Source organism: Muscardinus avellanarius (assembly GCF_963383645.1).
Source record: "Muscardinus avellanarius genome assembly, chromosome: 1".
Lineage (NCBI taxonomy): Eukaryota > Metazoa > Chordata > Mammalia > Rodentia > Gliridae > Muscardinus > Muscardinus avellanarius.
Window position 1 is genome coordinate 236,005,845 of NC_137786.1, and position 27,834 is coordinate 236,033,678.

Below are 27,834 nucleotides of genomic sequence, written 5' to 3' on the forward strand. Positions count from 1 at the left end.
ATGTGGAAAGCGTCGGCAGGGCACGCCGTGTCCATCGCCCAGGACGACGCGGGGGCCGACGACTGGGAGACGGACCCCGATTTCGTGGTAGGGTCACCGGCTGCCGTGCTTTCCCGCGGGGTTCTGGGTTTTGTTGTGTTGTTTGCGTGGGCTGTGGGGTTCACGAGGTTTTTTTTCCCCCCAGAATGACGTGAGCGAGAAGGAGCAGAGATGGGGCGCCAAGACCGTGCGGGGCTCCGGGCACCAGGAGCACATCGAGTAAGAGCCGGGCGGGGGTCCGCGGGCGGACGGGCCTCGGAGCCGCGGCTCACGCGGCAGATGCCGTGCCCGGCGTATTCCACGACACGCAGCAACCTAAAAACTCCTGTGCAGCCGGGCGCGGCGTGCTTGTGACCCCCGCGCTTGAGGCCAGGACGGGAGGATCGCGCGAAGCCAGCCTCAGCTACCGAGTGAGGCTCTCAGCAACTTAGTGAGACCCTGTTTCCAAATAAAGTATAAAATAGGCCTGCGAGTATAGCCCGGAGGTAGAAAAGCCCCTGGGTTCCACCCCTAGTGCCACCAAAAAAAAAAGTAAAAAAAATAAAAACTTCTATGCAGCCGGGCGTGGTGGCGCACACTTGTAATCCCAGTACTTGGGAGGCTGAGGCAGGAGGATCGCAGCCTCCAAGCCACCTCAGTGAGGCCCTTTGCAACTTAGAGCCGGTTTCAAAATAACAACTGGGCTGGGGCGTAGCTCAGAGGTAGAATGCTCCCTGGCCTCAGTCCGCAGTAAATCACACACACACACACACACACACACACACACACACACACGCACGGTAATCCCTCGGGCCCTCCTCATATCCTGGCCTCCATCTCTGACCTCGCTTGGCGAGACGGACCTCAGCCGGGGCCGTGGGGGCCGTTGCAGACTCAGGCTGGGACGGCGCCCACAGCCTCCTCCCCTGCGGGACATTCCAAAGCGTGGAGCGACTTGTGCTTTCGCGCCTCCGCTGATTTCTGCCGTGGTCTGGGAGTGGCGGGTGTGCGCGGCTGGCACCCCGCTACGTGAGCAGGATTCCAGGCTCCGGAGCGAGAACGGGAGCAGTGAGCGCGCTCTCCTGGCTCGTGCGTCCTACATGGCCGCCGACCCCTCGGAGTGTAGACGGGCCGCTGACGCCGAGCTCGGGCGTGTGTTTTAGGCCGAGGGTGCGGAGTTTACCCCCCTTTCCACGCAGTGAAAGGCCCTCGACCGGAGCCCGCGCTGGGCCCCGGGAGCCCGCCCTGCTCGGCTGCTGTCGGGAGCGGAGGAAGAGCGGGGGCTGGCCTCGCAGGGGAGCTCACCATCAGCCTCATCTTTGAGGTGGGATCTGCGTTGCCCAGGACGTCTCAGGCTCCAGGGCTCGGGATTTCCTGCATGGCAGCTCACTGCGGGTGGAACCCAGGGGCACTCTACCTCTGAGCCACACCCCCAGCCTATTTTATTTTTTATTTTTTTGTGGAACTGGGGATTAAACTTAAGTGTAATCTACCTCCAACCTACACCCTCAGCCCTACTTTTTATTCTTTTTTTTTTTTTTTTGGTACTGGGGATGGAACCCAAGGGCATTCTACCAGTTACCCAGCCCTATTTTTTTTTTTTTTTAATTTTTCATTTGAAACAGTCTCACTGAGTTGCAAAGAGCCTCACTAAGTAGCTGAGGCTGTCTGCAAACCTCGGTCCTCTCATCTCAGCCTCCCAAATGCTGGGATGACAAGCGTGCTCCACCACACCTCGCTTTTATTCTTTATTTTGAAACAGGGTCTCACTAAGTTGCGGACGGCCTCGCTAAGTAGCTGAGGCTGGCCTCAGACCCAGATCTTCCTGTCTTAGCCTCCCAAGTACTGGGATTATAAGCGTGCGCCACCACGCCTGGCTCTTAATTTTATTTATTTATTTATTTATTTATTTATTTATTTATTTATTTATTTATTTTTGGTGGTACTGGGGTTCCTGGAAGCCCTTCTACCTCTGGGCTACACTCCCAGACCTATTTTATTTTTGGAAACGGTCTCTTAAGCCAGCGCGGCTGGCTTCGAACCTGCGCGATCCTCCCGCCTCTGCCTTCCAATCGCGGGGATTACAAGAGTGCACCAACACGCCCGGCTTAATTTTTATTTTGAAACACGGTCTTCTAAGTTGCTAAGAAGGAGTCTTATAAATTGCTGAGGCTGGCCTTGCACCTGTAGTCCTGCCTCAGCCTCCCGAGTAGTGCGATTCCAGTGTGCGCCACCACGCCCGCCACAGTGGCTCCTTAGAGCTCCGAGTTGGCCCCCCTGGCGAGCTCAGCCTGTGTCTGGAGGTGCCCGAGAGCGTGGAGTGCCCGGGCCCAGCCCAGAGGGGGCCTGGACACGGCTCACGGCTGGGCTGGTGCGGCCTGGGGTTGCTCGCCGGGGCCTAGGCACACAGGCTGGCTCTGGAGGTCCTGGGCCTCACTCGGCTCTTCTGTTCTTGCGGCTCCGGAGCGCGTTGGGAGGGCAGAGGTAAGTGCAGTGTTCCCTGGGCTGCAGCCCTGCATGGGCCGGAGGCCGAGGGTGCGCGGGTGGGCTGCTCTTGCTGCCCGGGGTCCTTCCCGGTGCCCGGCCCTAAGGGGTTTCCAGGCCTGCGTGTGCTGCGCACGCCCCTGGGCTGCCCAGGGGCTGAGAGTGGGCTCACGTCTCCGAGGCAGGAAGGTCTGTGTGCGCTCGGTCCCCGCGGCCTGCCGTCGCTGGCCACCTCTTGTCATCTGTCTCGCTGTCCTTGGAACCTAAAATTAAAAGCGGCTCGGGGGTGGCCAGTTCTCTTTCTCCTCCTCCCTGAGGGTTCCAGACGCCAGCCTTGGGTCGAATGTCCCCGCGCTTGCCGTGAGCTGGGGTCTGGAGGGGGCCGTTTCCCTCCTTCCTCTGGGCGAGCTTGTCTTCCGGTCCACGTATCTCCTGACCTGGCGAGTGTCAAGGCTCGTGCGGCGAGGGCGGCTCTGGCCAGCGCCCTGCGCCGGGCACTCCGTCTGACAGAGCTGTCGGGGCCGCAGCGCCGGCGGGCGGCCCGGCAAGTGCCAGGCAGCCGGCGGCGCAGACTTGCAGGTGCACGCCACAGGTCTGTGCGTCCCGCCAGGAGGCGGATGCCCGTCCTCCCTGTCAACTCCTTCCCGTTCTCTCTCCCCACAGCATACACAAGCTGCGAGAGAACGTCTTCCAAGAACACCAGACCCTCAAGGAAAAGGAACTCGAAACAGGACCCAGAGCCTCCCGAGGCTATGGGGGGAAGTTCGGCGTGGAGCAGGACCGGATGGACAAAGTGAGTGGCGGGCGCTGCGCCGGGCCGGGCCGCGGGCCGGGTGGGCCGTGCGAGGCAGAGCCGTCCCTCGCTCTGTGCGGTGGAGTGTGGGCTGGCTTGTCGAGAGCGAGCTCAGCTCACGGGCCCTCGGCTGCCTGAGCCCCTGGAGGCAGCCCCCCGTGGCGTCCCCGAGGGAGGTGGCTCCTGCAGGGGCCTGAGCCGCAGTGCCTCAGACTTGTGGGCTCAGACCAGTCTTCAGAGCAAAACCAAACCATGGAGGCCCCATTCACCTCTTGCCTGGAGGTCCTGATAGGGCCGAGAAAACGCCTGGTGCACACGTGGTGACTTCAGAGGGTCTGGCCCGAGCCTGGAGAAATTTTTTTTTTTTTTTTTTTTGCAGTACTGGGGATGGAACCCAGGGATAGTCTACCTCTAAGCTACACCCTCAGCCCAATTTTTTATTCTTTATTTTGAAACCGGGTTTCACTAGGTTGCAGAGGGCCTCACTAAGTAGCTGAGGCTGGCTGCAAACCGCGATCCTCCTGTCTCAGCCTCCCGAATGCTGGGATGACGAGCATGCGCCACCGCGCCCAGCTTGGGTCTCATTAGGTTGAGGAGAGTTTCACTACTATGGAGGCCATCTTTAAACCTGTACTCCTCCTGTCCCCGCCTCCCAGCCCGAGACCACAGCTGCGCGTCACCACTTCCGGGATATTGTTTTTGGTTTTGAAACAGGGTCTTGCTAGACGTTGAGTCTAGCCGAGTCTCTGAGGCTCGTCTTAACCCTGTGCTCCTCCTGTCTCAGCCTCCCAAGTTTTGGGACTCAGGCCTGTGCCGCCGCGCCGTGCTCTCTGGCGAGGGCTGAGGTCGGCCACGCCGTGCTCTCTGGCGAGGGCTGTGGCCGGCCACGCCGTGCTCTCTGGCGAGGGCTGAGGCCGGCCACGCCGTGCTCTCTGGCGAGGGCTGAGGCCGGCCACGCCGTGCTCTCTGGCGAGGGCTGAGGCCGGCCACGCCGTGCTCTCTGGCGAGGGCTGAGGCCGGCCACGCCGTGCTCTCTGGCGAGGGCTGAGGTCGGCCACGCCGTGCTCTCTGGCGAGGGCTGCGGCCGGCCCTCACAAGCAGTTGCTGGTGGGATTCAGGCTGCTGAGCGGGCATTCACGGAGGCTGCGGACCCAGCGCACCAGCTGTGACGGTCCTTGTTTCTTTACCTGAGATGGGGCGCTGTGGGCTCAGGCGGGTGGGTGCGGCCCCTGAGGGGGGCAGAGTGGTCGGCAGCGGGTTGGTGTGTCTCCACCAGAGTAGGCACTGCCATTGGGGCGCACCCTTGTCCACGTGAGTTTCTGAGCCTTGAGCCGCCCAGCTCCGTCTGAGCAGACAGGCGCTGCCTCTGCTCCAGAGGGAAGTGGAGGACCAGCCTGTGCTGAATCCCGTGGGTAATGCCACACCTCTCCCAGCGCTGCACAGATCACATTGGAATCTGAGCCGGGCAGGGAGGACTGAGCTGTCCCAGAGTCAGGCCTCGCTGTCCAGCAGCAGGGAGGACCCAGCCATGCAGAAGGGCCCGGAGCTGAGTCTTGACGGCGCCGTCTGCAGGACAGGCAGGGATGGACACGCACACGGGGGAAGTGCCCTAGGGTTCAGACGAGGCCCTGGGAGTCTCGGCAGCACAGCCAGGTGGCAGCAGGTGGGAGCCGGTGCTCCCGTGCCATGCCCGGCCTCCCCAGGCCTGGGGTCCATGGTGAAGGAGGCCTGTTAGAAAGCTGTGCCCGGGTCTGGGCTGGGAAATTACACGTTGAGGAAGGTAGTGATGATTCCTCAAGGAGACCTCGGCCTCTGCCTTCAGCCAGTCTCAGCCAAGAACCTGAGCCTGCAGCCAGACGTCTGGGCAGGCAGCCCCAGCCCCGCCTGCCCCTCCCCACCCCTGCGCGGCCTGCAGGCCCCTGCGCGGCCCCTTCTCCAACCTTGTCTCCGCCCCCCCCTTGGTCACCGTTGTTTCTGTGAGACTCTGCTCTGGGCTTTTCCAGAGTGGGGCTCACTGTCGGGACGGGACGCGGCCGTGCGCAGAGCCACACCCTGGCCATGTGCGGCGCGCAGGGCGTCTGGTGGAAGCCTCTCCTCGGCCCCGCTGCCCTCGGGCCTGCGCCTGGGGAGGTCAGCTCTGAGCTCGTGAATCAGCAGACCATTGTCAAACACGACTCGGATTCCAGTCCCCGGGATAAGCACCTTCGGCTGTTTGTCCTCTTCACAAACTGAAAAAACAAAAGCAAAGCAGTGCGGCCGGCTGAGGCTCTAGGACAGGAGTTTCCAGAGCCAAGCAGCAGGAGCAGCCGGGAGCTGTGGGGTCGGGGCTTGGCTGCTGCCTGACCGCCGCGCCTTCTCTCCGGGTGGAGATGACCGTGTTCCCTCCGCGTCCCCAGCACGCGAGGGCCTCGAGGCAGAGTCCCCCACGCTGTCTCTTGGGAGGTATTCTGCCAAGACGACGGAAGACAGTTCTGGGGCATGTCTGTTTCAGTCAAGGAGCAGGAATTGGCCGCTCCGTCGCCCTGGCACGGTTTTAGAGCTGTCTTTGAGACGGGGAGCCCTTTGGCATGGCCGCCTCGCCTTGTACCTTCGCTGAAGTACTTCGGGTGAGACCCAGAGCCTGGGTCTCCTGCAGAGCTGGCCTTCAGCCGCTGACCTCTGCAGGAGCCAGGGAGGCGGGACCCGGGCTTTCTCCTGGGGAGGGCGGCCGCCGTGGTGTGAGCGCCGCTGCGTTGGGGCCAGCCTTACCCCAGAGCTCCGCTGTGGAACTTCTCCATGCCCCACTGAGGGTCTTTGTCGGTTCTGTTGAGCCTGGTGGGGGGGTCACAGGTGCGGCCAAAGACGCCACGCCCAGCCGACGTGCCTTCCAGAGAGCTGCGTTGATGGGAAGGGCTGGGGCGCAGGTGTGGGCTGACCCCGAGGGGCGAGTGTGCTGGACCCGGGCTCGCTTCCTGCCTTGCTGCCTGGTAGGTGCCTGAGCAGAAGCCCCTGGCCCCGCGTCTTCTGTGAGGGGGTGCGATGCCATTGGTGACGCTGGAATGAACCTGGCTCCCTGCCAGCACGGCACGCCTGCCCCGGGGGCAAATCGACTCTGCGTTAGTAAGAAAGCATACCTGTCTGTTGCCTTCGTGTTTCTGTCCTGACCTGGGGCCCGTGGTCATGACACCATCTTACTGACAGTAGAGAGGCCATCTTGCCCGCCAGCCCCAGTGACCTCGTGGTGTGCAGTCGGTGCCTCCCCGGTGCCTCGGAGCCAGGGCTTAGTGCGTGGCTGCCCCCTGCTCTGCCGCCCAGAGAGCTCGTACGGTGCCGTGGCTGCGGCTCCTCTTCCTCCTTCCCTGCTGCATCCGAAGCGCCTCCCCGGCACCCGTGCTGCGGCCTAGGGAGCCCGGGGGCTGGTGCACGGTGGAACCCTGCGCAGCGGGGGCTGGGGAGTCAGGCCGTGGCCCCTGGAGACAGCACCTCGGAGTGCTTGGGTTTGGTGTGTTTAAGGTGCAGCTGGGTCTGGTGGACACGCTGTAATGCCAGCACTTGGGAAGTTGAGGCTGGAGGATCCCCGGCTTGAGGACAACCTCAGGAAGTTAGCGAGACTCTGTTTCAAAATAAGAAGAAAGGACTGAGGGTGTCGCCCAGATGTAGACTGCCCCTGGGTTCAACCCCAGGCAAGGCCTCCCCGTGCCGGCCTGGGCGTGTAACACTTTCCTTTGGACTCTGTTCCAGTCCGCCGTCGGGCACGAGTACCAGTCGAAACTTTCCAAGCACTGTTCGCAAGTTGACTCCGTGCGGGGCTTTGGAGGCAAGTTTGGGGTCCAGATGGACAGAGTGGACCAGGTGAGTGACTGGGCGGGCGTGGCGTGGCTTGGGGGCAGCGTGTGCTTAGCTGGCGCAGAGCCCAAGCTCTGTCTCCAGTGACACACGCACACCACACACAGGCAGGTGAGTGACGGGCTGGGCCGTGGCGGGCTCCCAACACGCTCCTGCCCCTGCCCTGTCCGTCCTTGGGGCCACTCGCAGCGCTGTGCAGGTGTACCCCAACTTCGTGGGACCGCAGGGAAGGGTGTCTGGACGAGGCCTGGTAGGCCCCCTGGGATGCTCGGGAGGCTGGCAGGCCTGGTGAGGGGCAGAGTAAAGAAAGGCCTGTCAAACCGGGCGAGGTGGCACACGCCTGTAATCCCAGTACCTGGGAGGCTGAGACAGGAGGAGCACAGGTTCAAGGCCAGCCTCAGCAACTTAGTGAGACTCCTTTCAGAATATAAATAAAAAGGGCTGGGGTGTGGCTCAGAGGTAGAACACCCCTGGGTTCAGTCCTCAGCACACAAAGGAAGAGGGGAGGAGAGAGGGAGGGAGAGAGAGACCCTCGTGGCTCTTCTGTAGAAACCTGTGCTGTCCGACTCAGCGGGTGGCCGGACGCTCTGTTCTCTAGGCACCTCCCGTACTGGACAGCCGTAGATTTGTTCAGGAACGTGTCAGCGGGGACCATTTCCGCCATGTTCCCTGCGCGCGTCACTGTGCTGTGTCGCATTCGAGCCCTTCCCGAGGGCCCTGGTGGCCTCGTCTCCGGCAGGTGTAGCCTCAGCCTGTTCTGATTCCCCGTGGCTCGGGGCAGTCAGGAGCCTGGGCTAGGGACAGACCTCCATGGGTACCCTGGCTTGGTGACGTCGTGGCCGTAGTTGGCGATGTGTCTGGGGAGCGGGGGCGCTCGTCCCTCTGGCAGACCAGATGCTGGGTGTGCGGACGGCGCCGTGGCAGCCCCACTGTTCTCGCTTTCAGAGGCCGTGTTGTTGTGCGGGAGGCTCGTCGGGAGAGGGGTGTGGCGTGGCCGAGGGGCTCGTCCAGGTTGGCGCTGGGTGGGTGAAGGCCATGACCGGCGCCAGGGAGCGCCCGGCCTTTGTGGAGTGCTGGGGCCTGCAAGGACGCGTGGCCGCAGAGGCCAGGGCCCAGAGACGCTGCGTTTCGCGTTTCAGTGGTCGTGTGCGTTGTGATTTGGAGCGCTAGTGTTGGAGGCACTGAAAAACACATGTCCCTTCTTGTTCTGATCGCAGTCGGCTGTAGGCTTTGAATACCAGGGGAAGACGGAGAAGCACGCCTCGCAGAAAGGTGAGCGTGGAGGGCGGGCGGCGGGGCCAGGCCTGCTCCCGGTGGGGCCGCTGCCCCAGGACCCGCTGCCCCAGGACCCGCTCGAGTGTCATCTGGATGCCGTGTTTGCATCGGGCCCGCGCAAAGCCGGGGGCGTTATCACACCGCCCTCCTATCATCAAACAGTGCTGCGCCGGGCGTGGCGGCGCACGCTTGTCATCCCCGCACTTGGGAGGCTGAGACAGGAGGATCGCACAGGTTCGAGGCCAGCCTCAGTACTGAGTGAGGCTCTCAGCAGCTCAGTGAGACCCTGTTTCCAAATAAGTATAAAATAGGTCTGGGAGTATAGCCCAGAGGTAAAGGCCCCTGGGGTTCCACCCCCAGGACCACAAAACCAAAACAGCGCTGCTCCCTGCGAAGGCTGCGCTCCGGGTTTGTTGGCCAGAACCCAACGTCCTCCAAGACCGCTTAAACCCTTTTTTTTCTTTTTTCTTTTTCTTTTTCTTTTTTTGGGTCTGGGGATGAAACCCAGGGGCATTTGACCTCTGAGCTACACCCCCTGCCCTATTTTTTATTCTTTATTTTGAAGCAGGGTCTCACTGAGTTGCAGAGGCCTCGCTAAGTGGCTGGGGCTGGCCGCGAACCGCGATCCTCCTGTCTCAGCCTCCTGAGTGCTGGGACTGGGATGACGAGCTGCGCCCCCGCGCCCAGCTCTAAATCCTATCTTTTATCAGACAGGGCGAGGAGTGAGCTGTGTGCCGTCTGGGCAGTCCCGAGAGCCACTTTTTAAATACAAAGCAGGTCACTTTCATCAGGTACTCTGTGTTTTTGGCAGGCTCGTTTTAATTCTGCCTCCAGGTATCTGGTAGTTCAGGGACACTGTCCCAGAGCATTCAGACGGAGTTAGCCGAGGAGCGGACAGGGAGCCTCCTTTCAGAGCCCTGGCCTCTGAGCTGCTTGGCTGGCCAGTTGTTCCGGCAGGCCTGGAGCTGCGTTTCTGCCCTCATAAAAGAGCCACCCCGCTGCAGCGTGCAGGGACGGAGCTCCTCGCGCCCAGGTCCCGAAGGCCTCCGCGGTCACCCAGGCCACCGGCTTGTTGCACGGCTTTTTTTTTTTTTTTTTTTTTTTTTGGTGGTACGAGGGATAGAACCCAGGGCATTCTACCCCTGATCTACACCCCCAGCCCCATTTTTTTATTCTTTATTTTGAAACAGGGTCTCAGTTCCGGAGGGCCTCACTAAGTAGCTGAGGCTGGCCACGAACCGCGATCCTCCTGTCTCAGCCTCCCAAGTGCTGGGATGACAAGCTCCGCCCCGCGCCTGGCTTGTTGCGTGACTTTAGTGTGTGTGCCGTCTCCTGGGAGTCGGGACCCTTGACCGCGGCGGAGCGTGGGCTGGCTCCTGACCACTGCCCTGTCTCCCCAGACTACTCGAGTGGCTTCGGCGGCAAGTATGGCGTGCAGGCCGACCGCGTGGACAGGAGCGCAGTGGGCTTCGACTACCAGGGCAAGACAGAGAGGCACGAGTCCCAGAGAGGTACGCGCCCCGCCTGCCGCCTTTTAAACAGACGATGTCTGGGTTCCTTTTGCCGTCAGCATGGGTGGGCTTTGCTGTGTTCAGGGGCTGCTCGGCCCCCGTTCTGTGAGGATCCCAGCCATTCTTCCTCGGAATGGGAAATTTAGGTCATTTCCGTTTTTTTTTATTTTTTTAGTGGCACTGGGGCTCCTGGAAGCCCTTCCACCTCGGGCTACACGCCCAGGCCTTTTTTTTAAATACTTTTTTATGTGGAAACAGGGTCTCTTACGCCAGCGCGGCTGGCTTCGAACCTGTGTTATCCTCCTGTCTCCGCCTCCCAAGCGCGGGGATTACAAGCGTGCCCACCACGCCCGGCTCTGAGTCCTATTTTCAATTAAAAAGTAGCAATAAAAATATTTGTTTGGAGCTGGGCATGGTGGCGCACGCTTGTAATCCTAGTACTTGGGAGGCGGAGACAGGAGGATGCAGGTTCAAGGGCAGCCTCGGCCACCGAGCAAGGCCCTCCGCAGCTTAGTGAGACCTTCTTTACAATGCTCACCACGGCCGGGCGCGGGCACTCGTCATCCCCGCGCTCGGGAGGGAGACGGGAGGATGGCGCGGGTTCCAAGCCAGCCGTGCTGGCGTAAGAGACCCTGTTTCCAAATAAAAAGTATAAAAATAGGTCTGGGAGTGTAACCTGGAGGGCTTCCAGGAACCCCAGGACCACCAAAAAATAAAAAAATAAAATGATCACCACTGTTTGAAAACTGGAAGTTTTGCATTTTTAAAAAAATCTCGATTTCTTTAAAAAGCAAAGGCAGAGCAGAGACAGCAGCGGGGCTGGGGCCACGCTGGCGGGCGCAGGAAGTGGCCCTGGGCAGCTTGGCCTGCGGCGGGGCGGGGCCACGCTGGCGGGCGCGGGAAGCGCCCGCGGCCCTGGGCAGCTCGGCCTGCGGTTGCCAGGGTCCGCCTGCGGCCTGCGGCCTCCTGCTTTTCGGGGCTCCTGGCGGGCGTGCGGCCCTGCCCGGAGCATGGCGTCCCTCTGCTTTTTCCTGGGAACAAAGCTCACTTGTGGCCAGCGCACGCGGTGTTTCCCGGGCAGGCGTGACGCGCGCCCCGGGCACTGGCCTCCTGGCGCCTAGGCCTTCGCCCACAGGATTGGTCCCTGAGTTTTGCATCAATAGTGTGTGCATGAGCCACGTCTTAGTGTAAGATGATGTTTTTATTTTTTAATTTTTAATTAAAAAATTAATTAAAGGTGCAGCCTTCTAGCTGCACCCACTGCACCCAGCCTTTTTTTTTTTTTTTTTTTTTTTTTGGTACTGGGGATGGAGCCCAGGGGCATTCTCCCTCCAAGCTACACCCCCAGCCCGATTTTTTATTCTTTACTTTGAAACAGGGTCTCACTGCGTTGCAAAGGGCCTCGCTAAGTAGCTGAGGCTGTTCTCAGAGAACGAGCCTCTTGTCTCAGCCTCCAAATGCTGGGATGACAAGTGTGCGCGCCCTCGCCCTCTGCCTGCGATGTCTTAAATGACCGTGCTGAATGGAGCCAGTGTTTCTAGAACTTGCTCCCTGGCGTCCCGCTTCTTTGAAGGCTGTCTCTGGCACCCTCTGTTCGCTCGCCTTAGTGAGCAAAGAGCCTCTGGGACCTGTGGTTCCTGGTCCCAGAGGCCTGGGGCGTCATCTGCTGCCGTCTTGGAGCCCGGGAGGCCGCTGCCAGCCCGCTGCACTGCCCCGCCATGCGTTTGATGACTATGCGTAGACAGGACCTTTGGGTGTTACTGTGTTGTTTAAGAATCGAGTAGTCAGCCTGAAACAGGTGCTTCCTTAACGGCTGCCGAGACCCTGGCGTGCTCCGTGAGCCTGCAGCTGGTGTCTGATACTTTTCTTGCTTTCTTTTTCTAGATTACTCCAAAGGTTTCGGCGGCAAGTACGGTATCGACAAGGACAAGGTGGATAAAAGCGCGGTCGGCTTTGAGTATCAAGGCAAAACGGAGAAGCACGAGTCCCAGAAAGGTGTCTCAAGTTGTGCCCTCTCCAGCCCGCAGTTTTCTTTTTGTTTTTGTGGTCCTAGGGGTGGAACCCAGGGGCATTGTATCTCTGAGCTACACTCCCAGCCCTATTTTTTATACTTTACTTTGAAACAGCGTCTCACTGAGTTGCAGAGGGCCTCACTAAGTAGCTGAGGCTGGCCGCGAACCTTGATCCTCCTGTCTCAGCCTCCCGAATGCTGGGATGACGAGCCTGCGCCACCGCGCCCAGCGTAAGCCAGCAGCTTCTAATGCCATAGGTTTTAGTGAGAACAGAAGAGAAAAGCAAAACAGGGCTGGCAACCCTTGGAGCCGCTTAATAACTCCTATTAAGTGCTCAACTGAGAATCGGCCGATCCGCTTGCCAGGCGCGGCGGTGCGGGCCTCAAGTCCCAGCTCCTGGGGAGGCTGAGGCGGGAGGACAGCTTGCGCCCAGGGCTTCGAGACCAGCCCAGCAACAGGGCGAGATTCCAAGACAAAAAGCCAATCGGAACAGTGAACCCAGAGCAGAGCTGTTAAGCGAGAAAGCCAGAGTCCGTGCCTCTTGGCCGCAGCCCCGCGCTCTGCTCGTGGCTGTCCGTGTCCTGCACGTGTGTCCGTGCATCTCGCGGCTGCTGTGGCGCCGTGTGCGTGTGCTCGTGGTGCTGACGTTGCGGGCGCGGCTGCGTGGAGCGCATCGTGCAGAAGCTTTGTTCAGGCCCTGCTCGGGAAAGAGGGGTGCCCAGGGCTGTGTGGGGCGCGGCGGGGACGTCTGCCCGGGCAGGCCGCGCGTTAACGCTGCTCGGGGCCCTTTGTTGTGCATGTAGACTATGTAAAAGGGTTCGGAGGCAAGTTTGGTGTGCAGACTGACAGACAAGACAAGTGTGCCCTTGGCTGGGACCACCAGGAGAAACCGCAGCTGCACGAATCCCAGAAAGGTACCCGCCGCCCGCGCGCCCTCCGCCCGCGTCTGTCCTTGCTTAGGTACCGGTGTGTGTCCTCGTCCTCGTTCTGTCCGAGTGCTGTCTTGTGTTTGCTGTGTGGAATCCCACGGTTTGAAGAACCCCTGAGCGAGGGCAGCAGAGACCCCGGCCCTCCCCACTGGGGCCCAGTCGGAGCTGGGGTGCCGCACCCGTGAGCGCGCTCGGCCAGCCCGTGGCCCTGGTTTACAAGGCGGCTGTGGATTGTCGCAGCACACACCTCCTTTCTACCTGGAAGTGGGGTTTTTTTGTTTTGTTTTTGGTACTGGGGATCGATCCCAGGGGCCTTCTACTTCCGAGCTACACCCCCAGCCCTGTTTTTTATTCTTTATTTTGAAACGGTCTCACTGAGTTGCAGAGGGCCTCGCTAAGTAGCTGAGGCTGGCCACGAACCGCGATCCTCCTGCCTCGGCCTCCCGAATGCTAGGATCGCAAGCGTGAGCCCCCACGCCTGGTTAACCAGAGTGTTTTATTGTCACAATGGAAACCCTGTCCCTGGGAAAACCAGGCAGGGGCAGGGAATGCCCTTGAGTCCACCCTTCCTGAGCCAGGGCCAGGCCGGTGCGGCGGGGCACTCTGGGGGCCCTGGTGTTTGACGGGTCTCTCTCCACACACACAGAAGCGATTCCTCGTCCACGGCATGGGCAGGCCCTGGGGAGACCCCCGAGCCCGGAGTCTTCACTGAGTTACTTAAAGCACACTTCCCAGCCCGTTGTCAGATTTTGGCTGAAGTGTCCCGTTTTTAAGTTTTTCTTTCTTTTTTTGGGTGGTACCGGAGATGGATCCCAGAGGCTTTCCACCTCCGGGCTGTACTCCCAGACCTATTTTATATTTTATTTGGAAACAGGGTCTCACTAAGTTGCTGAGAGCCTCACTAAGTAGCTGAGGCTGGCTTCGAGCCCATGACCCTCCTGTCTCCGCCTCCCAAGCGTGGGTTAAGTTTTTTCTGTAACCTTTCCAGCCAGCGCCAGCGATGGGCCGTCAGGGCCTAGGCTGGGCTGAGCTGCTGCGTTCTTGAAGTATTTGCCACTGCACGCTCCTGCGCCTCTCAACCTGCTTCCTCTCTGCTTGTTCCCACCGTCGCTTGTGGATCTCCAGACCATTAGGCTGGTTTCGGAGGCAGATTTGGTGTTCAGTCCGAGAGGCAGGACTCCTCTGCTGTGGGGTTTGATTACAAGGAGAAGCCGGCCAAGCCCAAGTCCCAGCAAGGCACAGGCGCCCGCCTCCTCGCGTCCCCCTGCAGGGCGGCCACTTCTAGCACAAGCTTCGGGGTCACCGTGGGTGCCTGCGCTGTCTCCTACGGTAGCTGCCAGGCTTGCTCAGCCCCGTCTTGTGCTGTAGCGACACGGCCTGACCAGGCCCCCTCCTCCCCCTTGACCTTCAGGATCTGTGCTGGGTAGAAGCCACGCTTTGCAGGTCACGCCGCTGACCCCACTGTGTGTCCAGGTTCCGAGATGGCCCCTGGCCTCCCAGCGCTATTGCTCATGCTGTTGACTGCTGGGCAGCGCCAAGCCCGCCCAGCCGCTGTCCCCCACAGATGAGCGCAGGGCGGGCTCCCACCAGCCCTCACCCTCAGGCCAGAGGCTCGCGGCAGCCAGCGAGGGTGCGAGACAGCACGTCCCTGTGGGTCTGTGTCTTGTCTGTGGTGGTGTTTTCTGGACAGAGGTGGGAAATTTTGTTTGTGTCTTGTTTTGTTTTGTTTCTGACGCTACCAGCCCTGTGCGGCACCTCTGCACGGGCACCTCCACACAGTCACGAGCCGAGGGGAGCATTCCAGGCCGCCCTGCGGTCTGAGCAGCGGCACGTCCCTCCCCGTGCAGCTGTCTCAGCTCCTCCCAAGTCCGCCCAGTGCCCGGGCCTCGGGAGGTGGCCGCTGGTCCCCGTGGCGTCGAGCCTGCATGCTGGCCTAGCCATGTGGGTGCGTGTTGCTGAGGCATTGATTTTTGCCTGGTGGAATGTCCACATGGAGTTTCTTTTTCTTTTGAAAAGCGAGAGAGCAGACTGCGGTTGAGCCTCTCTCTGGGGCTCTGTAGACAGGCTCGCAGGAGACCTGAGGCTAAGGCCCCGCCGCTGTGCAGAAGACTGTGCTATTGACGTGGCGCGTTGCAAAGGCCTGTCCTGTGCCCCGTCCTCGGCTGTCCTGCTGGCCTGCCGCCTGTCCCGCCCCGCGCCCTGGGAGCATGCCGGCAGCATGTCCCGCCCTGCCCAGCCTGCGCACCGTCCCCCCCCCCCCCACGCAGCTGCCCTGCGGAGGGCCCGTCCTGGGTGGCTGTGGTCTCCCCAGGCTCCGGCCCTGCCTGCATGCTCCTGCTCTCGGCCTGGGCCCGCCCGCAGCCTCAGACTAAGCCTCACGTTTTGCCGTCTTTCAGACTACTCCAAAGGATTTGGCGGGAAATACGGGGTGCAGAAGGATCGAATGGACAAGGTGAGGCGGGGTCTCTGGGGCTCCTGGCGTGTCAGCCACTCTGTGTGTGTCCACCCGGGCACGCCCACCCGCTGAGCTGGCCGCGTCGTTACTGTGGCTTTGGGGACAGCGGCACAGTGGGCCCGAGCTCATGTGCGCACCTGCGGGGCGTGCCGTCCCCGGCTCGATTCCCGGTCGGGGCCCAAGGCTAGGCAGGCCGGGGCCTGGCGTGGCGGAGCCGTGGCTGGGCCGCCACCGGACCAGGCGTTTACCTGAGAGCTGTGGAATGCGTGCTGATAGGACTGACATCCGATCACCAGTCAGAGGCGGACACTGGCAGCCTTGGAAGAGCTCCGTGGCCGCGCCTGGTCGCTGGCCACCCTCTTGGACAGGACAGGTGTGGACCCCTGGCGTCGCCGCAGATGGCCACGAGGAGGTGTCCCGTGGAAAGCTGTGTTAAGCCTTCCCTTTGACTGGGTTCGGGGCGTCAGTTGTGAGTGTGTAAATGGCCGTTTTCCTGGTTTACATCCCAACGCCTGCAGGGTGTGGGGCGGTGCAGATGCAGGTGCAGTGGGGCATTGAATGAAAACAGGAGGGTGCTGCGTAGTCAGGAGGAGTCATGGCCGGCCGTGGGGCGCACACTTGCAAGCCCATCATCCGGGCGCACAGACAGGACGACCGCGGTTCAAGGCCAGCCTCAGCTACTTCACAGCTCAGTGAGACCCTGTTTCAAAAGCAAAAAAGACTAGCCGGGCGTGGTGGCGCATGCTTGTGATCCCCACGCTTGGGAGGCGGAGACAGGAGGATCGTGCAGGTTTGAAGCCAGAGACCCTGTTCCAAATAAAAAATATAAAATAGGTCTGGGAGTATAGCCTGGAGGTAGAAGGGTTCCATCTCCAGTACCATTAAAAAAAAACAAAACAAAAAAAAAAACAAAGGTAAAAAACACTAAAAAATAGGGCTGGGTGTCTAGCTTGGAGGTTCAATGCCCCCGGGTTTCATCCCCAGCACCCCCCCACACACACACACACACACAAAACCCATGAGCAGTAAGCAGGTATGTTTGGTAATCTACATTCTAGGTGAGTTTGGTAAGCTACATGCTAGTCCTTAACCTAACAGTCTGGTGTTAGACCAGACGGGTGTGGGCCCAGCCGGCCGCCCTGTGCTGCGGGTCAGCCCTGCTCACATCCTTGCCCGGGGCTCCCCTGCCCGACCCTGCTGGTACTCCCCCTTGGCATCGGCCCTGTCTCCACACCTGGACACGCGCTGCGTCCTCCACCTTGGTCCAGAGAGCCCTTCTGCCCTGGCCCGCCTTCTGCACTCAAGAACACCCGTGCCCGCGGCTGGGCCTCGTGGACTTCTGCTTCCAGCCAGCCCCAGCCGACCTCAGGGTGGCGCTCCCAGGGCACCCTGTGTGGCCAGGCCTGCGGGAGGGCCTGGGACCCGAGGAAGTGAGTCTGAGCCTGGTTTTGAAGCGTGGCTAGGAGTGCGCCTGGAAAGACGCAGAGGATTTCGGGAGTGGGACAGGGCTGCGGTGGACGCGGGGGCGGAGCAGGCAGCAGAGGGAGGGGCTGGCGCTGCTGGGGCCGTCCACCACGGCGGTGTTTACGGCCATCAGCGGGCATGAGTGGCCTGGGGGCCGAGCAGGAGGGGTGTGGGGGGCTGGGGATCCGGAGGTGGGCGGGTGGTGGGTGGCGGAGCAGACTTGGCTGCAGAGGCCCCCAGGCTGCCGCTCTGGAGAGCTTGGTGGGCAGGGGGAAGTCTCTGAGGCCGGGGTGGAGTCCTAGTGAGTGGCTGGGAGCGTGTGCAGGATGGGGAGGGTCGCCCAGGGCCGCGGACAGGCTGTCAGAGGAGCCGGGCCGGCACCTGGCGAGGCCCTGGGTGGGGGAGCGGCGGGTAGTCGGGCTGCGGCTTGGGGTGGGGCGGGGAGGGGAGGAAGTCCCTCCTGCGGTCTGTGGTTGGGGCTGAGGGCAGCCTGCCAGCCTTGCGGATGTGGGGAGGAAGGGTGTGCGGTTAGCGTGGCTGCCTCTGACCCATGGGCGGGGCCTCGCCGTCCTCCTCGGTGCCTGTGCAGTGGAGGGGCCGCGGCCGTCCAGGGCCCGGAGCCCGGCATGGGCGGGACCGGAGCCGAGGCGGTCACCGAGGTGGGTCCCCTGTGCTGCCCCTGGCGTGGAGATTGGGTGAGGCCAGTGACCCGTGTTTTCTGTGTCTCCTTCCGGGTCTGCACAGGCGTGAATGACCCGAGGAGCAGAGGCCCCGCAGCTGGGCTGGACAGCGGGACGGGAGGGCTTTCAGGGAGGGGGCTGCGGGAGGCTGGGCCGGGGCTCGGTGGCAGAGCGCTTTCCCAGCACACGCTGGGCCCGGGGTTCCATCCCAGCACCACAGAGCAGAACAAGAGTGGGTCTTGGGTAGCTGGGCACGGAGGCCTTGCACGCCTGTGGTCCAGCACTTGAGAGGCTGAGGCAGGAGGATCGCAGGTTTGAGGACAGCAAGAGTGGAGCTCACTGACAGAGTGAGACCCTGTTTCAAAGGAAAAATAAAACAGGGCTGAGGGTACAGCTGAAAGATAGACTGCCCCTGGGTTCCATCCCCAGTGCCACACGCGTGCACACACATGCAGGCACACACATGCAGGTACACAGTGCACACGCATGCAGGCAGACATGCAGGCGCGCACATGCATGCCCAGCATCTGGTCAGTGCTTTGAGCAGCCAGAGTCGCGGACGTGGGTGACTGTAGGTGACTCCTCACGACAGTGCGCTGGTTGCCTGGGCTCAGGCTGGACACGCTGGGCACATCCCGGGTGGGCTTGGGGCCCGTGGAGGGAGGATGGGGCGCTCTGGGTAGAGGAGGTTGCCCTAAGAGTGTCAGAGCCAGCTGGGTGCCTGCCTGTGGCTGCCTCCCCAGGCCCTTTCTCCCAGGTTGAGGCATCAGGTTTTAATTTGGAAACAGGGTCTCTTAAGCCAGTGAGGCTGGCTTCGAACCAGCGCAATCCTCCTGTCTCTACTTCCCAAACACGGGGATTACAAGTGTGCGCCACCGCGCCCAGCCCCAGCCCTATTTTTTATTCTTTATTTTGAAACAGGGTCTCACTAAGTAGCTGAGGCCATCCATGAACCGAGATCCTCCGGTCTCAGCCTCCTGTGGGATCACAGGCCTGCGTCACCGCGCCGTGTGCCTGGGGTCTGGTGAGCGGTCGGGGTGGGCCCTTGGCAGCGCATCAGGTGGGAGCCGCCGCCCGCTGGGAAGACTTCCCTCATGCTTCCTGTCTCCACAGACTGCCGCCACCTTCGATGATGTCACACAGGTGTCCTCCGCGTACCAGAAGACCGTTCCTGTCGAGGCAGGTGAGTCCTGCGCAGCCCGGAGCACGTGGGGCTTCCGGGAGATGCTCTGCCGAGAAAACGATAGTCCAAGGCACGGAGCCGGCCATGATCTGGTCCCAGAACTGGGTCACCGGCAACTCGGGGTCCTTGGGGACTGCAGCAGCCCGTCTTTGCTCTCAGGAGCGTCCCTCAAAACTGACTGCAGAGCCACAACAGGAGTTTGAAGGTGCCCTTTAAAAATAAAATAGTAACGGCCGGGCGTGGTGGCGCACGCTTGTAATCCCAGTGCTCGGGAGAGGCTGAGACAGGAGGATCGCAGGTTCACGGTCAGCCTCAACAAATAGCAAGGCCCTTTGCAACTCAGTGAGACCCTGTTTCAAAATAATAAAAAATTGGGCTGGGGATGTAGCTTGGAGGTAGAATCCCCTTTGGGTTCAATCCTCAGTACCACACACACACACACACACACACACACACACACACGTGCGCGCGCGTGCACACACACACACACACACACAGCACGTGGTACTTGGGAGGCTGAGAGGGGAGGGTCACGGGCTCTCATCCAACCTCTGCAGCTCAGAGACCCTCTTTCAAAATAATAAAATAGGGCTGGCGGTATAGCTTGGTGGTAGAATGCCCCTGGGTTCCATCCCCAGCACCATTAAAACAATCCCTAAGAGGCAGGAGTTACTAGGGGTTACTAGGAGCTGGTGCCGCTCTGCCCGCGTCAGGCTCCAGGCCGGTGGTGCCGCAGTGATCGGCAGTCCTGAAAATCGTCCAGGCCCAAAGGCCTCCAGGGCGGCAGAGCACTTGCTGGTTACCTTCAGAATACAAACTAAAATAGAGGAGGGTTTGAAATAAGTCGTAAATAATAATAATCAAGCCGTTACGTGTTTACACAGTAGTAGTATGAAAAGGAGCTGGTTTTCAAAACAAAAAGAGACTAGAGTTTTATGTCTTTGCAAATTTTGTTCTTGTGGTCCTGAGGACTGAACCCAGGGCATGCTACCTCTGAGCTCCGCCCCCGGCCCGGTCTTATTTCTTATTCTGAGGCAGGTTGGCGGGTCCCCGCTACGTGTGGCGGACTCGCTGAGTTGCTAGGCTGGGCCTCTCCCGGTATGGCCCCCAGGCCCTGGGCTTCCAGGCGTGTCACCACACCTGATACCTGTAAATCCCTTTACCAGCCAGCGGTGGGTGCTCGGGTCTCCCCTTCCATCTGTACGAAGGCAGGCTGGACTCACGTGGCAGGCAGGTCATGTGACTGCCGGGTCCTCTCCGGGGTCCTGGCGGGTGCCGTGATGCTCCGCCCCCTCCTATCTGGGCAGGGGAGGCTCGCTGCCCAGAGCCGAGTCTCCGCGTCTTGTTTTGGCTGTTAGAAGATTCGAGCCCTCTGGGAGATGTTGGTCTCTCAGCCGCGGACGCTTCTCATTAAATGTCGCACGAGTCGCCCTGGTCATCCTGCGCACCGGCCACACTTGTTAGTGGCGGGCACAGACGTGCAGTAAGTGTTTGCTGCACACGGTGCGGTGAGTTTTCTTTCTTTCTTTTTTTTTTTTTTTGTGGGTCTGGGGATGGAACCCAGGGGCATTTTACCTCCGAGTTCCACCCCCAGCCCTATTTTTTATTCTTTATTGTGAAACAGGGTCTCACTGAGTTGCAGAGGGCCTCACTAAGTAGTAGCTGAGGCTGGCTGCGAACCGTGATCCTCCGGTCTCAGCCTCCTGAATGCTGGGATTCCAAGTGTGCGCCCCACGCCCGGCTTGCACTGAGTTTCTGGGCAGGTGGGCGTGGCTGTGCACTGTGGGGAAGTGGGTAGGGGTCCAGAGCTGCAGCTAGTCCGCGTCTGTGACCTGGGGAAGGTGATGCTCGGGGACAAGACGGTCCCACTTGCACCTCCAGTCGTGCACAGAGCTGTTCTTGAGGTGCACACCAGTGTGGCCTCTGTCTACTCACTGTCACACACGTGATTAAAACGTGTGTTCTAGGCAGGCACGGTGGCGCACACCCGTAACCCCAGTAGTTGGGAGGCTGAGATAAGACGATCACAGGTTTGAGGACAATCTTAGCAACAGTGAGACTCAGCAACCTAGCAAGACTATTTCAAAACAAAAAACTAGCCGGGCGTGGTGGCGCACACTTGTAATCCCCGCGCTTGGGAGGCTGAGACAGGAGGATCGCGGGTTCAAAGCCAGCCTCAGCTACTTAGGCTCTCAGCAACTTAGTGAGACCCTGTTTCCAAATAAAGTATAAAATAGGTCTCGGAGGATAGCCCAGAGATAGAAAAGCCCCTGGGTTCCACCCTCAGTACTGCAAAAAACAAAATAAAATAGGGCTGGGGGAGAGGTCAAAGGCAGAATGTCCCTGTGTTCAGTCCCCAGTACCAAAATAAAGGAAAAAGGAAGGTGTATTCCAGGGTCAAGATTTATTGAGTCGGTGCTTTAATGCCTTATCGAGGACAGCTTTCATTCTTCGGTGAGGTTGCTTTTTGATTTTTCAGCGTGCGTGTGCGTGGTGAGGAATCGTGCGTCTGCTGACGCCAGTGTGGGGGGCGCTGACCCGGCTGGGGCCTCCGCCTCTCGGTTGGACGGTCCTGGCTCGGCGTTCAGCCAGGAGGTGCGTGCTGACGCGTTCCGAGGCAGACACGCTTTCTTCTTCCTCGGCAGCAGCCAGCAACACCAGCAATATCAGAGCTAACTTTGAAAACCTGGCCAAGGAGAAGGAGCAGGAAGCCAGACGGAAGGCGGAAGCCGAGCGGGCGCAGCGCCTGGCCAGGGAGCGGCAGGAGCAGGAGGAGGCCCGCCGGGCGCTGCAGGTGCGTGGGGCCGCGAGCCTGGGCGCCGCCTGCGTCCGGGGGCTCGGGGAGGTGCTCTTTGCTCCACGTGAGGCCCAGCCCTGCCGTGCCCTGCCCAGCCGGCGCGGCCCCATCGGCCGCCATTGGCTGCTCCTGTGTGGGCCCTGGCGGAGGGCTAGGTGACACGGTGCCTCCCCTGCAGCCCTGGCTCTGGGGGCCGGCCTGCGCTTCCACGAGGCCCTGGGGTTGCTGTCCCTGGGCCGGGGGCGCTGTGGGAAGTGGGCAGGGCTGAGGGCCGTCTACCTTCTGAAGCTTCTCCAGGTGCGGACTCTGCCCCTCCCCAGCCACCTGCTGCCTGGCCCTGTGCGCCTTTGAGAGGTTCCGGCACCTCCTCGCCCCAGTCCTCTCTAGGGGAGACGGAGCAGAATATTCACGAAGCTGTCCCTCAAACCGAAGCTGTAAATCCACGGCGTTTCCTCCCCTGAGAAATGATTAGCGGCCGGCGTGGTGGTGCACACCTGTAATCCCGGTACTCGGGAGGCTGAGACAGGAGGATCTCGGGTTTGAGGCCAGCCTCAGCATCCTGGCGAGACCCTGTTTCAAGACAAAAATTAAAAACGGCTGGGGATGTAGGTTGAAGGAGCACACCCCTGGGTTCAGTCTTGGGTACACTCGTGAGAAGCAGTGGTTGGGGCTCTGAGCGCCTGTGCGGGGCCTGTGAGCGGGGCGATGTGCCGGAGCCGAGCCGCGGCCAGCGAGCCCCACGGGTCTTAGTTCACGGCCGAGTGGGAGTCGGAGCGAACCTGGTTAAGTACCGTTCCCTGTTGCGTAGTGACAGGCACTGCAGGTTTCTCCCCTTCGCACTTGGCGTCATCGGGGGTGGGGCCTGTGAGCTGGTCGTTCTGACTTCGCGGTGCTGACCGCTGACCGGGGGTGCTCGCCCCGGGCGGCCCCAGCACTTTGCGGTTTCCCTTCCAAGACGGCCTTGCTCGCCTGCTGAGGCCGAACTCGGGCTCTCTCACCTCCGCCCCCGTGCCGGGCTCGTGGGCGTGTCCACCCAGCCGTGTTAGATGTCCTCGTCCTGGTCACGGGGTGCTGTTCCCTGCTGGGTCTTGGCTCCCTCTGGTCATGGTGGATGCTGGTCCCCCTAAAGCAAGTAGAGGGCTCACTGGGATCCGCAGGCTCTGGGCAGCCTCGGAGGCCTCTCTGCTGGTCCCCTGCTGTCCCTCTGCCGTGCGGCCCTTCGTTCCCGGTCCCCGCGTCTCCTGCCGGCGGCGCCCCGGGCTGCACCGTGCACCCCTAGGGGTCCTGCCTGGAAGCCGTGTGCTCAGCCCCTCTGGCGGCTCGCCACGGGGGACGAGCTTCTGCGCACCCAGCTGGACTCGGGGGTCTGAGAGCAGAGCCCATGGCTGCAGATGGTTCGTGAAGGACTAACCCTAACTCGGCTGCCGCTGACCGCGGCCCGGCCCCTCCCTCCCTGCGCACCTCGGGTGTTGAGCCGCGGTGACTCTAAGACACCACACCCGCTGGTGTGGGCGGCGAGGCCGGCACGGAGAGCTGCGCTCGGGGCCGGGGCAGGAGACGGCATGAGACAGAAGGGCAGAGAAGGACTTGGCGTGGACAGGGGTCCCGTCCCGCGCGTGGCTCCCGTGCGCCCTCCCCACACGCAGGCGGGCAGCGAGCCTCCCGGAGCCGATGCGTCCGGTCGCTCACACTCCTGGCTTCACGGGCGCACACTGATCGCCTTGCTGTGTTCTGGAGGCGGAGCTCGAGGGGTTGGTGGAGCCGTGTCCCTCTGGGGGCCCGCCGCGGTCCCATCCTACCCTCCCAGCTCGGTGGCTCCTCCTAGTGCCCCCGCTCCTGCCTCTCTTGCCAGGACCGCATAAGGACATTGGGCCCCAGCAGTGCAGAGGGTCCCCCGCCACCTCCGCGTCCGCAGAGCCTCTTGGGTGTGAGGTCGCAGGCCCGCAGCGCCCGGGGCCTGGACGGCAGCGGTGAGGTGGTAACTGCTGCAGTCCACGCAGTCCGAGACTCAGGTCCACCTCGCCTGTGAATTCGTCCACCCTCTTGTTGGCCTCTGGCCGTCTGTCCCGTCCCCTGCAGCGTCGGCTCCGCCCCGGCTCCCGTGAGCCTCTGCAGGCGCGAGCGAGGGTGAGGCAGGGAGCTGTGCCCTGTGACCGCGTCACGTAGCGCCGCCCGGGCATTGCAGCCTCCGTGTCCTGGAGGGCTCGGCCCTGGCCCTGCACCCTGCCCGGCCGCGGCGTCAGGCACGGGCTCGGCTGGGCCCACGCACGTGGGGCTTGGCTGGCTGACGTGCTCCAGGCGCATACACGTGTGGTTGCCGTGGTGCAGTCCGGCCCTCTGGGCTCCAGGGGCGTGTGTGTGTGTGTGTGTGTGTGTGTGTGCACACGTGTGTGTGCACGTGTGTGGCTGCCGTGGTGCAGTCCGGCCCTCTGGGCTCACCTCCATCTCTCGGTGGTGGCTCTTCTGTTGCAGGAGCAGGCCAGAGCCACAAAGCAGACGCCCCCTGCGTCCCCCACACCCCAGCCAGCCGTGGAGAGGCCGCCTGCCAGCCCCGTCTACGAGGTGGGTGGCGTCGTGAGGTTCTGACATGCTGTCTGTGACCGGCTTCCACAGCGTTCTGCTCCCTGGGCTGCGCCTCGGGGTCCTGTCCGCTCTAGGCGGGCTGCAGGGATGGGCGGAGGGCGGCATCCTGCGGGGTGCGCTGCCCGTCACCCTCAGCCCAGGAGCTGAGCGCCCCTTCCTGCCTCCCTGGTTCACACCCTGCGGCCTCTCCCGCCACGGCGAGGCCCCTGGTGCTCACACGCCGGCCCCCGTGTCCGCTCTCTGCCGCCTTGGCTGGCCGCTCGCTCCTGGGCCTGCACTCTGCGGCTGCTCCTCTGCTCTCACTCCCTCAGGGCTGCCACACACGCCAAGACCCCCACACACCCGAGACCCCCACACGCCCGAGTCCCCACGCGCCCGACACCCCCACACGCCCGAGACCCTCAAGCACCTCAAGACCCTCACGCACCCCAAGTCCCTCACACGCCAAGACCCTCACGTACCCCAAATCCCTCACACGTGTCTCCAGAGTTCCGACCTCAGCCTTGAGCGGTTGAACTGCTGGCTCGGCGTCTTCCACGCCACCCCGGCTCTGTGGCTGCCGCTCCTACGTGAGACCTCTGCCTGTAATCGCGTCCCCAGGCCCTGGGTGGCCCCACACTCATGGCCGCTGCCCTGTGACAGCGCCGCCAAGTGTCCCGCTCTGTCTCGGGTGGCAGGAGCGAGAGCTGGAGCCACTGGGCAGTCTGGGCCCGGGAGAGTGAGGGAGGCGCAGCGGCCCGGGCGGCTGTGACAGGCCCTTCTTGTTCCTGGAGTGGCTCTGAGCTGTCCCCACCCGGCCGTGGCCTCCTGCTGGACCAGGCACCAGGAGGTGGACGTGGCGGTCCTGTGGGACCAGGAGGGGAGGGGAGCCGAGGTGCCGCTGTGGAGGACGGGACACACTCAGGCTGGCGGCCAGCCGCGGATCCCACCGTGCCAGCCAGGTCCTGCTGGGAGGAGATTGTGTCCAGCGCCTGCACACAGTCCTTTCAGGTCCCCAGGGCCTTGTGGGGGACACTCCCCTCGGCCTCGTAGCAGGTGGCCCATGTGAGTGGGGCCCAGCAGACTGCCTGCAGCTTTGTGAGCCGGGCAGGGCCCCTTTGGTGGGGGAGCCTGCTCAGAAACACGGGTGAGCGGTGCCTGGCACGAGGCTCGGAGGCCCCTCGGCTCGGCAGCCCCTTGGCTCGGTGGCCACCGTTGATCGAAGCTCGGGCACCTGCTTCCTCTGAGAACGCCTGTGCTTGGTCGCGGCTTGGTGGTGGGCCCTGGTCTTGCTCTGCACCTGGTTGGGGCAGAGCCTTGCTGCCCGCTGGCGTGGCTGCCCGGGCCTTGGGCAGCGTGACCTGGGAAGTGGCTGACGGTGCCACGTGGCCCCTGTGGCCTTGGAGACCGAGGCCTTCAATAGAAACCGGTCAGGCCCGCGCAGAGTGACCGCTTGAGCCCAGCTCATGGTATGGTGGGCGTGCGGCTCCTCACGGGAGCCGGCCGAGGGCTGAGCGGGCTGGCAGTGTGAGTTCTGGACGCCTGTGTTTTCTCGGTCCTGCTGGAGCCCAGGTGTGTGCTTCTGTTGAGGACGGCGGTAGCTGCTGCCTTTCAGACAGCAGTGCAGGCCACAACACGTCCATTTAATTGTTCTCAGGACGCAGTCCCCTTCAAGGCGGAGCTGAGCCACAGAGGCCCTGTGGGCGGGAGCGAGCCCGCGCCTGCGTATGGCGAGGAGGCTGCTGACTATGCGGAGGCCGGCAACCAGCAGGGCCTGGCCTATGCCCCCGTCTACGAGACCGCAGAGGCCGCGGGCCACTACCAAGCAGGTACAGGGGGCTCCCCAAGCGATCCACCCACCTCTGCTCCCTGAAACAGCATCTTCCAGGCTCCATGGACTTGCAGACCAGCCTCCCTGGGTTGCGGGCTCTTCATCCCCCGCTGGGGACAGCTCTAGACACTGTTCCCAGGGGGAGAGTGGGCCAGAGCCCACATCTTTGGCCAAGGCCTGTCCTCCAGACATGGCGCTCGCCTGATGCGGGACAGACTCCAAGGAGGTCTTTTGTACTCTGAAGGCAGTGCAGACGCTCCACTGAGACCAGCAGGGAAGCTGGTCTCGTGATAGCTGGGTCAGTGAGACAGGAGCCCAGGGGCCGGCACAGAGCAGGAGCTGCTCTTGCTCTGAGAACATGTTGCTGTTGGCCCCACGGCCCCGCCCCCTCCCTGTCCACGTCAGCCTGGGTGCCCCCCTGAAAACGCTAAGCGTTCATTTGTTTATTTATTCATTTATTTTTGCGCTCCTGGGGACAGAAGCCAGGGCATTCTACCTCTGAGCTATGCCCCAGCCCTATTTAACTTATGTTTTTGTGCATGGTCCTGGGGATGGAACCCAGGGGCATTCTGCCCCCAGGCTGTACCCCCAGCCCTATTTTATTTTTTATTTTGAAACAGTCTCACTAAGTTGCTGAGGCTGGCTGTGACCTGAGATCCTCCTGCCTCAGCCTCCCGAGTGCTGGGGCTATAAGTGTGCGCCACCACACCTGGCTAATGTTTGAGTTTTAAGTCACACTGAGGGTGGTGGTGACACCTCAGGAACGCCGTGTTCCCAGCGTGGTGTCAGAGTCGGGAATCGTGGACTTGCTGTTTCTAGGAAGTGCCCGATCCCCTCCCATCCTGATCCCTGCCCGCCAGGCTGGCGCCGTGGCTCAGCCTCTGTCTTGGTTTTCAGCAGAGGACTCCACCTACGCCGAGTACGAGAATGACCTGGGCGTCACGGCCACCGCGCTCTACGACTACCAGGCGGGTGAGCTCCCCGCGGGACAGGTCACTGGAGGCGCCGCCTCACAGGCTGGGAGCCAGCGGCTGTCTTCCCAGGGCTACCTCCCCAGCCATTGGGCTTTCTTTTTCTTTTAAAGAATTTGAGAGACAGGGTCTTGCTAACCTGCTGAGGCTGACCTCAAACCTCTTGTCTCAGCCTCCTGAGTGCTGAGATGCAGGCGTGCACCTGCACAGGCTGGTTGACAAGACAATTGTTAGCACTATTCAGAAGCAGTCCCAGAGCCAGAGAGAAGTTTCTAGTACAGTAGCAAGAGCCCCACGTCCCTCACCCAGACTCTGTCTCTGCACTCACCCGTTAGCGTTAGTGTTTCTCTGAACCCCTGGGGAGCTGCAGGGGCCTGTCCCCCCGGAAACCCGGTGTGCCCTGGTGTGCAGGCCCTGAGGTCAGCGAGGAGGGCGCACGGGCCCCTGGCATGGCTGCCCCGTGTGCGGTCCTGGGGAGGCCGCTCTGTGGCTGGCCTCAGCGCAGTGCAGCTCCTTCTGCTGAGCACCCCCCCCCCACACACACACACACAGAGCCCCACAGACCCCTAGGAGCGTTCTGCGGGGGACGAGGTGGGGTCCTGATCCTGGCTCTGGTGATGGTGCGGCGTCAGGGCCTTTTTCCGTGTGAATGGGGAGCCCTTCACCTCCGCCTCTGCTGTCGATACACATGCCCTCCATTGACACACGCGTGTGTCCTGCGATGCTGGCATCTGCCTTCTCTGTGCCACCCAGTTCCTCCTGCTCTGGCCCGGCCTGGGCTTATCGCCAGCTCCCCCTTGCACCTGTGACCCTCTGGTCGGGCCTGCCCCCCCCCTCCCGGGGGCACAGTGGGGGGGCTGGGCGCGGTCGGGCGGTCTTGGCATCGCGTCCTGTCCGCTCTCTCTAGCCGGCGACGACGAGATCTCCTTCGACCCCGACGACGTCATCACCAACATCGAGCTGATCGACGAGGGCTGGTGGCGCGGGGTGTGCCGGGGCCGCCGCGGGCTCTTTCCCGCCAACTACGTGGAGCTGCGGCAGTAG

The 27,834-nt window shown here is 61.9% G+C and overlaps 1 protein-coding gene across 2 annotated transcripts; it reads left to right on the forward strand.

The window, feature by feature from the left end:
* Nucleotides 1-27,834, forward strand: CTTN (cortactin; the record flags this gene model as incomplete). Of its 2 annotated transcripts, XM_080705294.1 has the most annotated exons (15): nucleotides 1-87; nucleotides 185-258; nucleotides 3,166-3,295; nucleotides 7,016-7,126; nucleotides 8,338-8,392; nucleotides 9,796-9,906; nucleotides 11,791-11,901; nucleotides 12,722-12,832; nucleotides 15,244-15,299; nucleotides 18,560-18,629; nucleotides 21,275-21,423; nucleotides 23,899-23,988; nucleotides 25,646-25,817; nucleotides 26,720-26,791; nucleotides 27,698-27,834. In XM_080705294.1, the coding sequence occupies 15 exons, from the start codon at nucleotides 1-3 to the stop codon at nucleotides 27,832-27,834; spliced, it is 1,536 nt and encodes a 511-aa protein (XP_080561420.1). The 2 variants fall into 2 exon arrangements, with proteins under 2 accessions (XP_080561420.1, XP_080561421.1); XM_080705295.1 differs by lacking the exon at nucleotides 12,722-12,832.